The sequence below is a fragment of the Pterocles gutturalis genome, unplaced genomic scaffold, assembly GCF_000699245.1.
Source record: "Pterocles gutturalis isolate BGI_N339 unplaced genomic scaffold, ASM69924v1 scaffold38481, whole genome shotgun sequence".
NCBI lineage: Eukaryota > Metazoa > Chordata > Aves > Pterocliformes > Pteroclidae > Pterocles > Pterocles gutturalis.
Window position 1 is genome coordinate 2014 of NW_010106786.1, and position 11293 is coordinate 13306.

The 11293-nt window shown below is 37.9% G+C and overlaps 1 protein-coding gene across 1 annotated transcript; it reads left to right on the forward strand.

The window, feature by feature from the left end:
* The first annotated feature begins 801 nt into the window (after positions 1-801).
* Positions 802-9219, forward strand: LOC104460176 (14-3-3 protein zeta). The gene is made up of 4 exons (XM_010087897.1): positions 802-949; positions 4561-4724; positions 4815-4910; positions 8160-9219. Exons 1-4 carry the CDS (start codon positions 892-894, stop codon positions 8217-8219), a joined length of 378 nt encoding a protein of 125 aa, XP_010086199.1. The 5' UTR covers positions 802-891; the 3' UTR covers positions 8220-9219.
* Positions 9220-11293: the final 2074 nt, after the last annotated feature.

Consider the following 11293-nt stretch of genomic DNA (forward strand, 5'->3'; position numbering starts at 1 on the left):
ACCTTAATTTGACTAAATGTGCTGGATCTAGTGATTTTCTTTTTTTCCCCTTTTTTCTTTTCATCATAATAGAACTCTTGCTAAATTACATTACTGCCTCAGCTGGGAACTTGCTATGTTAATTTAATAATCAGTTAGAATAATCTAGAAAAACCTGGTCTTAACTGACAGCTCACAGGGAGGATTTGGTGGAGCGACTCCAGAGAGCTACCTTTTGGTTTGGAAGATATAGGAAACACCTGTTAGGGCAGCACATCAAGTCGAGTAGACAATCATTTCCAGTGCTACACAGCTGGTTGTCAGATTGTCAGCCATCTGGAAGTGCAAGAATCCAGGTTCACCTTGTCGTTTCTTGCTGGCAGTGCTAGGACAGCGTTCCATTTAATGGGAACTAGGTTAATGAGGCTTATTTCTTGCCTGTGTGTGTAAGACATTTGGGTCTTTGATTTGGCAGCTGATTCTTTTATTATATTCTGTTGATGCAGACTTTCTTCCATTGTTTACCGTCTGCCCAGACCGTGTTTTTGTCAGGGTACTGCATAACAGTTTACAGAAGCCCTTCCATTGGTCATACAAGACTCATCTGCTAAATTAACACAGCCACCTTCTCCCCATCAAGTCACAGCATGCAGCCTTCTTTTTTTTTGTACCTAGAACTGTGATCCAGAACACCTTCTCCTTAGCCAGATTTGTTGTGTAGGATGTGAAGAAAAAAGGCAAAAAGTAAAGCTGTCTTGACTTTGAAATAGATTGTAGTATAATTGAATTGTTGGTGCTGTGAAAGTATGTATGTTTAAAACACTATGTTCTTTGTTTCTCTTTTAGTCTCTGTTGGAAAAGTTCTTGATCCCTAATGCTTCGCAAGCAGAAAGTAAAGTTTTCTATTTGAAAATGAAAGGAGACTACTACCGTTACTTGGCTGAGGTTGCTGCTGGAGATGACAAGAAAGGTACTGTATATTAGCTTGTGGCTAAATATTGTCAAATTAGATTGCTTTTGGTGGGGTGGTGACACAACTCTAATTTTAGAATAATTCTGATTTGGATGTAAATTTCTTTAGTAATAGGCTTCCTGTTTTCTGAAGAAAAATCATAGGTCGTTAGCTTTCAAATGAGTTAGGAAAGTTTCCATGTACCTCTGCCGTTTGAAGCAGGGAACAGATGTTCAGTCACAAAATCTTGAAATGAACTCCAACTTAGGCATGCAGGCATCTGGTTTATCACTGAAGTATAGGTTTATGCATCTTCTGTCTGGCTGAGTCTTGGTTTTTTACCTCTGTAGGGGGACAAAGTCTTGAAGCTTTTTGAAGTCTTATTCATGCTATTTCTCCTGCACTTCTACAGAATACAAAAAGTCTGCATAGGTTCAGCGAGCAAAGAGACTAGCAACCATGCAGAAAAGAAAAGGATTGATAAAACTAATCTTACTGTTAGGAAAATTTCTTCCATAATCATGGTAGTTTAATGTCCAAATGTTTTTTATTTTCTCAAGTTTCTTCTATCTTCATGTAAGCAGCTTGTTATAATTGCAGGTAAGTTGCCTTCACCTAAATTTAGTTAGAAAAGTTAATATAAGACGCTTAATATATTTAGGTGTCTTAACTGCTACAGCTGAAGAGACACTTGTAACAACATGCTGACTCCATGCGGAGTCACCTTCAATTCAGAACAATTCATGATGTTTAAATACAGCTCACTGCAAACAGTGCTCAGCTGTTTCCTGGAGCCAGTTTAGGACTTGCAGCAGCATCCCCCCGGAGAGCAGCGCCTTTCAGCACAGAGCCCAATCTGGTAACTTCTGTTAGCCCTGAGCTGTTTCCTTGCAGACTCAGTTCAGTCTGCAGAAGTACAGGATGTGTGGAAGCGTGCAGATGATCTGAGTGCGTGGACTGGACCCTCGGCGGTTACTGGAGAACTGTTCAGCTGTGCAGCTGATGGTCAGGAGCACTCTGCCCTTTTGTAGGACTTGCTAGGTTCCTTGTGGCACTGTTGAACGTGTGATGCTGCTGTGGTCTTTTCCCAATATGCTGGATAATAGGGACTTGCATAAAGATACTAAAACTTAGGGCTTCATTTGACTTGTAATGCTTACTGCGTGCAACCCAGTCTCGGTGACTGCAGATTTGCATGTGTAACCAGTACTCCAGATCTGTTACTGTACAGAGAGTAATTCTCTTTTCCTTTTAGGAATCTATATTCACATGCATAGAAAGTACAATATTTGAGTCCCAAAGTTTCTTTTTCTGTTGAGGATTAAGTTGCAGGCTCTAAAATTAGACTGTGAAAATCTTTGTTTAAAGTGGTTTTGAAGTTCATTTTTATTTAACTCCGTCTCCTGGCTGAGTGGTTTTTACTGGTTTTCCAGGTGAAGAAAGTCTTTTGAAAGCCCATCTAGCTCATAGTTGCTATAGCTCATAAACTTTTTTTTCTCCTCTAAGTATTTTTTGTCACAGGCTTTTCTTGTATGCTGTCTGTGACCTTGAAAAAGAGCGGTAAGGTTGATAATTATTTAGGAAATAATGGCCATTTAGTTGTACTGTATTCTTTCAGCCTTTTGCAGTAAATACAGCAACAGTATAAAGCTCACAACTCTAGGAATTTGGTTTTTGTCTTCATAAACTAGATTGTTTATTTTATCGACTGGGGTTTTCTTACAACAATCTAGCGGATAGGAATGTCAAGCAGGTGCCTCACCCTACTATTTTTAGTCTTGAACTTTGGAACTGTATAACGCTTTCTAAAGAATTCAAGGTTAAAAACCTTGCAACTTTTTTTATGCTGGGTGACTGATTTAAAGGAATATATCAAATCTTGCACTAAGTTCCCCGAATCACTATTCAGAAGGTAACTGCATTTTTTCAAATAAGGAGAAAAAAATATGCCTTTTTTTGGAAGCTATTTCTGTTAAAGAAAAACTATTAAAAATGAAAATGCTTGGCTTCATTCCTTGAAGTTACTTGTTTCTCATGCTGCTTGTTTTGCCTTTCATAAACAGTGCCATTTTCTAAGGTTTTTTTGGTTATCGAAAACACTTCTCACTATTTTTAAATCTAACTTACAGTAAACCTGCTTCTTCTTAGCTGTAACGTGCAAACTTCTGGTCACTTTCAAGGTATTATGGCAGCTGTCTGATTTTTCTGAAGCACTCCATTATTAATGAGTGTAGAAAGGAAAAAGTGTTGAATAATTGTGCAGCGAGTGTCCTCCCTGTTCCATGTTGAAGAGGGTAGAAAGGACAAAGTGTTGAATAATTGTGCAGTGAGTGTCCTCCCTGTTCCATGTTGAAGAGGACGATACGATGCTTTAATTTTTTTGAATACATAAAGGTGAACAAATGGAGATTGCATAGACATCCTGAATATTGGTATTCAGTCATTCTCAGACTTTGAGTACTTCTGACTGAAATACTTACGTATTTTTGAGTCCTTAGTCTAAAAGTCTAGAATTCCTTCCTTTATTTTTGAATACACGTGACTGGCGCTGTTGCAGAGATCGTGCTGAATGCATTGCTGGTTTGATCCAGAAATGTTAGGATTGGAATTCTTTTGCATCTGAATTGAATTACTTCCTGCCCACCTCTTTCTCAGATGCTATTAACAGTCTTGGAGAGTGCAGGAACAATGCTCCCTTTGTGCTTGGCGTCTAGGATGTCTCTTGCCTCCTGCAATCATCAAGGGCATAGTCCAGCTTGTGGGCTGTGCTGGGCCGTGATCTCTGACTCGTGCAGGCACAGTCTGCTCAGAAGTTCAAGTGCATTCAGTGAGAATGGAAATCATTGAGCTCTTCAATCTTAGTATATGCAGTAGAGTTGGTTTTTTCCACCAAACATTTATAACTTGTACAATTGAACCAATTAAGAGAATGGCAAAAGCTTAATCTATGAAAAAAATAGACCAATTGTTAAACTTTGAAATAAGGCAGGAAAATTATAGGTACTAGAACTTTTAAATTAGTTAAAAATGCCTTCCATATCTGCATTGGAAGTGGAACTATGTTGGAAGCTTTTAAAAAGATACATTTAGTTCTGGTTGATGTATGCCAAGCTATCTTTGCCAAGCAATGCGAGTGGGAATTCACAGATGACTGTTAACTGAATGGGTTCAGCATGATAGGCAAAGGTCACCAGTGTTTTCTGTGGCTGAAATGTGGATCTGTAATGCTTTACAGCATTTAAAGACAGTGAAATTTTGGTACCACATCAAACCTGTGTGGAGTTAAAATTTCAGTTTTGTACCTTTTTCATGGAGGTGGTGGGGTTTGCATTCCTTACGTACTACAAAACTGGTGCAAGCATCTGTAAATACAAGTAGTCACAGGGTGGCAGGGAGAGACTCAAACTTGTGACTTGGTCAATGACAACTTCCTTTTTTAATAATTTAAAAATCTAATTTAGTAAAATCTTCATAAAATAGTGACTTTTTAGGTGAAGTGCTCATTCAGAGGTGTTCACTGTTAGCATACTTTGTGCAAGTGTGAACACGGTCCTAATTGTATGTCTGAATACAGTATGGGAGTTACTTACCTGTTGTGGTTTTTGTGTGTTTGTTTTTTCCCCAAAAAGGGATAGTGGAGCAATCACAACAAGCATATCAAGAAGCTTTTGAAATCAGTAAAAAGGAGATGCAGCCAACACATCCTATCAGATTAGGTCTGGCTCTAAACTTCTCCGTGTTTTATTATGAGATTCTCAATTCCCCGGAGAAAGCCTGTTCCCTTGCAAAAACGGTAAGTCTAAAGGGGGGGAAATGCCATTTAAATTATTTGTGTAACCTTTTGCCGCGTGGCCAATGGAGTTTTTTGTTTTTATAACACTAGGCTTTTGATGAAGCAATTGCTGAACTTGATACATTAAGTGAAGAGTCATACAAAGACAGCACGCTAATAATGCAGTTACTGAGAGACAACTTGACAGTGAGTATCGTTAAAGTTTGTATATTGTTGGTAGCGGCATTGGTCTGTGTGATGATCGGAGTTGTCCTGTTCGTTCTTAGCTGTGGAGATGTCTGTCATTTACTTCGATGAGTTTACAGTTCATCATATTTCTGAGCTACATCTTTTTCTCCTGCCTGGTCTTTTTTGTCTGCATGCTGCTTAACACAGTTTTCTGACATGGCAAATTGACCACATTTTTAAAGTTTTTTTTTAATTCAAGGAATTTAGTGTGTTTAAGTAGTTTGGACTGTGACTAGCAAAGCTATCATCTTTTGTTAAACAGCATTTGAGAATAGTCGCATTTGCCTCTTCAAAACTTTTATGTCAAATTTCATGTAGCTTATTCTGTGTGATTCACTGTGCAGGGAATAGATCCTACAGAAACTACAAACAAAGCTAGCAAGTCCATTTAAGGGCCTGTTGTTTGGGGTTTTTTGTTTAGTTTTAATTTTGGTAAAGCTGAAATTGGAATCTGCTCTAGCCAGGCTATTTCCATGGTAGTCATAAAACAACTCTTCTAATTTTTTTTTTTAATTGGACCCATAGCTGTCTGTGGTGTAAGTTATAGATCAAGATTGTGTTGCTCTGTCAGAGTAATCAAAATCTTCATGGGGTGGGGGGGGGGTACTTTGAACTTTAAAACTGGCAAAGATAAACATCTAAAGCAAAGGAAACAGTAAATGTAAGCAAACGTGCAACAGTGGAAGTAATGGTGCCGTTCCCTCCCAGGTCTTCACTGGGGGAAGGGAGAGCTGCAAGCCGGAACTGAAAAAATGCGAAGCACCTCTTGTCACCAGATGTAGCCCCTTGTTCACATTCTGTGCATCTGATATCAGAGACATTTACAAAATAGCTGGACTTCTTTTAACATAACTAGAAGCTGTACAGTTGCATCAAACCTGAGTTGCCCCATTTTCTGCTTTTGATTCTGACACTTTATTTCACTGTTCCTTGGAACCTTTTCTACTAGAATGGCAACTTTACTGAAAAAACTACTTGTGATTGTTCCAGCTGTTGCTTACAAAACAAATGGAAGAGATTTCTCAGCCTCTGTAACGGAGACAGATACAGGGTTGGCATCGCTCTCAACGTCTTTGTGCACTGTCCCCTTGAGTGAGATTGCTCAAGAGCTGTCCTCTGAATGAGTGGTATTGAAACAGAGAATAGAAGCTGACTTGAATTGCTAGCTTCCCAGTAGAACAAATGTAAAGCAAAGTGTTTCATTAAAGAGCAAAAGTTGGTCTGCGCTATCACAGTGTGTAAATTATGGTAGTAGGCCTGATAATTGATGTGAGCTTTCCCTTATGAGGGAGAAAGCTGTAGACAGCTGTGGGATTCCATATTCTTGAATGAATGATAGGTCTTGCCTTCAGTGCTTAGCATGACCTGCATGAATGCATTTATTACAGGTGTTTCTGCTTGAAACATTTTCTTCTTGAGGTAGAAAATAACTTTTGATGTATGTACAACTGACAAAGACTGAAGTGAATTTCATAAATGTAAAGAAAGGTCTGTTTTGCTCGTTAGCAAATCTGTTACAATCTGGGAGGCAGGCTTTTGATAGTGATTCAGCGTGTTGATCAGTTATGTACAGGAGCGGTTTCCTCAGTGGATCCTCTTGACTTTGAGTCTTGTGTGGCTGAAGAAGAGTCTGTGTTCATTCTCATTGAATGGCGGGGGGGAATGAAGGCAGAAAAGTATTCAGAGAGTTGTTGAATATATCAAGTCAAAATCTGTTCTACTGGGATTGCTAGCTACTTCTGTCTTTGCTTTAAAAAGGCATCCCTTGCCCCTATGGGTATTTTTTTTCCCAGCAGATTCAGTAAACCGTCCTCTCAATTGTTTATCCTCCTTTCATACTGGTCAGGCCCTTTTTATGTAAAGAACAAAGGCATGCATATGTACATATTGTAGATACTCTAGAAGTGAGAATTTAGGATAAAAGCCTCTGATGAAATTCCAATAAAATTGTTCTTATTATTACTCACAAGAACAGCACTGAAATTGAGAAGAATGTAGTACAGAAGGTAGTGCAGGGGCTAGAAATGGATGAATATGCTGTTGTTTCCAGTAAACTAATTTGTTGCTTAATGCCTTCAGGCAGGACCATTTAATACAGATATCATGTATTATGTTCAGAGCAAGAACAAGTCTTCTGCAAGTTTCTCTATTGTCTTGTCCTCCTGGAAAGGATAAAATGTTTCTGATTATGGATTTTTTTTTTTTTTTAAGCATCTTGTGAGACCATAGTGGTATAAAACTGTAGGTAGAGAGAGAATTAATTGTTCTTAGGTTTTACCACTTTATGTGATACAGTGTTAAGGATTCGGTTAATGCTGCTGTAACTCCATAAAGTGAGAGACTACAAATCATACTGGGCTGGTAATGGTTTGGAAGCAGCCAGCGTGGCAAAATACTTGGTTCACAAAATTTCTTTGCACTGGGTGTCGCTCTGGAACTGATCCTTAGTTTCCTTAGTTGGTACTTAATCTTGATGTATGGCTCCTTAGTATGACTTTTTTATGGAACTAAAAATAAGATTTTGTGCATACTGCATGTTTAGTGTTATTTTCTTTCCTCCTTGCCCTGCGCTCCAAGTTTGAAAGCTCTGTGGTCCAAAAGTTGCTAAAGGGGGGCACGATTGACTGAGTAGAGCCAAGGGATAGAGATTTCAGTGAAATGTTTTTGGTTTAAAAAAAAACAACAACAAAAAACTAAAACCCTCTGAAGAAAAGGTAGCATTCACTCTAATGCTGGTTGTGGAGAGAGACCTTTACTGAAGTTCTTCCTTCAGAAAGATGCATAAAGCTCACTTGAGGAGAAGGTACAAATCCAGAGGAAATGAAATATTCTTAGTTCCTGATTCTCATGTATCTGTTCTGTAGGTCTGATTCTTGCCTGCTCAGAATTGTATTTTAGTGAGCCTTGTGGATACGAGACTTTGGTTTTGACTGTTCATGAACTTCCTCATTCAGTCAGTGTAGGGTTGGGTCACCTAAGACTAGGATTCTAGTTCTGTCATGTGTAGAAGTAATAACAATTTATTTTTTCTGCTTCCCTGCAAAGATAAATACATGAATGCTAACGTCTGATTCTTTTCCATGGTGCTTTTTAGGACCTCTTGCAAAATTATTATTTCAGAAGCAGGCTTTCTGTTTAATAATTCTGTATTATCAGTCGTAAATGTTAATATCTTACATGTTCTACTCATTTTTCTTTCCCAAACAGTTGTGGACATCGGATACCCAGGGAGATGAAGCTGAAGCAGGAGAGGGAGGGGAGAATTAACCAGCCTTCCAACTTCCGTCTGCCTCATTCTGAAATTTACACAGTAGACCATTTGTCATCCATGCTGTCCCACAAATAGTTTTTGTTTACGATTTGACAGGTTTATGTTACTTCTATTTGGATTTCTATATTTCCCATGTGGTTTTGTTTAATATTAGGGGAATAGAGCCAGTTAACATTTGGGGAATTTATCTGTTTTCATCTGAGGTGGCCAATATAGGGTTGTGAAATTTTTATACAAGTTTTACATGTTTGGCATAGTACTTTTGGTACATTGTGGCTTCCCACAAGGCCAGTGTTAAAACAGCTTTCTATGTCAAGCAAAGATGACTGCTTGCATATTGGTCTGTCATGATGGAAAAAAGGGATAATCAGTTGCAGCCACAGGTGTAGTTAGCATGAGTATCCAAGCTGGAGCACACATGGCTGTGAATAAACTGATGTCCCATAGATATTGCATGTCAAGTCAACATGTGAAATCTGTGGAATGTACCAATCAAGTGTACATCTTTGATTGCAGCTGAAGTGTTCCTTAAGACAGTTTGATAACCCAGTCACCTTTCTCTAGAGAAGGACAGAGAAACGGTTCACATTCCATTATTTGTAAAGTTACCTGCTGTTGCTTTCATTATTTTTGCTACACATTTTATTTGTATTTAAATGGTTTAAGCAACCTAAGAACAAATGTACAAGTAAAGATGCAGTAAAAAATGAATGCTTGATATCCATAATGACACTGTATATCGAGCACAGCAGTAAAACAAAAACCCATGTATTTAACTTTTTTAGGTTTTTTGCTTTTGTGATTTTTTTTTTTTTGATACTTGCCTAACATGCATGTGCTGTAAAAATAGTTAACAGGGAAATAACTTGAGATGATGGCTAGCTTTGTTTAATGTCTTATGAAATTTTCATGAACAATCCAAGCATAACTGTTCAGAACATGTGTATTAAGTTGATGTAAGTGGAATAAAAGTTTTATGAATGGACTTTTCAACTACCTTTGGTGTAGATTTCATGTGATCTGTCTTCCCACACCTTTTAGAGGAATGGCAGTACTATACGCAGATTCAATATGGAAGTATTTTTTAATGGAAAATATTAATACACATTTAGGCATTTAGTTAATTTCAGAGAAATCAAGACTGAATAGTTTTAATCTGATTTTCAGATTGCTCTAAATAATTAATTTATAACTCTTAGATGCCTACAGCTTTCTGACTGTCCGGATGGTACTCTGGAGATACCTTAACAAACATATGGTCCCCAGACTTATGGCAAAAGGTGTATGAAGTTCTTTAGGAGCCATCCTTTGGAATAGGTCTAGTTACATGGAAACCCATGGCTTGCTGCTGTTGGCTCTTTGAAGGAGAGCTGAGCAGGAGCCTCCATAGAGTTCAGAGAGTTCAGACACTGCAGCGCAGTTTGTGGAAGGGCTCTCCAGGATAGCAGTGCTCTTCATTTTCTCTTCTCCAGTGAGGTCTGCACTGATGGTATTCACAGAATGACTATGGCATTTGTAGATACTTGCTTTGAAACTGAAAACTAGTCTCAATTTCCCCGTAATGATTTCAAACAGGGTCACATCTCTGTCAAGAGCTGAAACTCTTGGAAAATAATTGAACTGTATTAAAATATTCTTGTATTTATGTAGTCAACATAAGGGAAGCTTGAGTGGCCTTTCTGTTGACTGAGATGTACCTGTAAGTGCAATGTAGGTATTTTCTAGCTTTAGATACTTTTTGTTTGGGTAAAAAGTTACCTTGATGTCACCAGGTTAATCTGATACCTATACCAATAAGATGAACCAAGTCACTGAACACTAACTCCATTGCCTCACCCTTTTGCACTGCAGTGGACTTAAGCAAGTTACAGGTCTGACTTCTTAGAAGTTCCGTGTAGGCTTTTTTTTGTATTAAAAAAAAAAAAGTTACAATAGATGTGATCATTGCACTTGGAATGTGGTGCTCCATTTCTAGAAGTAGCTGAGCCCTTTGTCCCAGAATTTAAGGATCAAAATTGGTAGAAAAGGTGGGTAGGATAATGTTAAACCTCAGAGTAGTTAGGGACACTAGTCAGCATTCATAGAATTGAAAGTTAATAAACTGTTATAATAGGTAATAAAAATTAGAATCTGATTAAGAACAGGAAGAAGGGAAGAATATGGAGGGCAAAGGTTAATGAGGCTTTCTAAGGGAGAACTTGGTATATCCCTCAATTACCACTGAAAAAAGTAACAATGACTTCTTTAATACATGAAAGCACTTGTCAAAAGGAAAAAGCAGTAATCAAATACATTTACAAAACAAAGGGCTACATTCCAGCCTGGAAGCAATGCAAGTTGGCAGACCATGACTAAAAAATTCCTTTGGGGATATTGAATCCACTTCTAGAAAGGAAAGACCATAGCTCACTCTGCAGCAAACAGGAGTTCTGTCTCTTGGAAGGGCTTTAATGAAGATGTTGCCTGCTTCCTGTACTGAAAGGATTTGACTTGCAGCTTGCATGGTAAACTACTTTAGTCTAAACATTTAAATTTAAGTTACATGAAATAATGTGACCTGAAAGTATTTTTTTTTTCCTTTTTTAAACCTTTGTCCAACTGTTTTTTAGAAAGCTTTGAGTTAATAGAGTTCTGTGAAGTTACTCCATGCACCTGGAGAAATCAAGGTATTACTGAAAATTAAAAAGCACATAATCGAATGAGGACTGGTGGGACAGAGGAGAAGAAATATTTTACTCTTGTCCCTTTAAACACAAAATATGAAAGTATCTTTACATAGGAGGTCACTGAATTTTTTTGGTGTGATGCTTTTTGGTTTTGTTTTGTTCTGTGGTTTTTTTTTTTTTTTTTTAAGAAAGCTTTCTCTTATTTCGATACCTCAGCTGATATTTTAAATATCACAGAAGGTTCACCCTTGAGTCTTCATTTCCTCCATTCTTCCACTAGAGTGATCTCCAGTATTCGATCATGAAAAAAATCTAGTGTATTGAACGATCAGCCTCCTCTTGTTACAAGCATATTTTCATGTATTTTTAGTCTCTGTTTGGACACTGAAAACCCTCCTAAAATG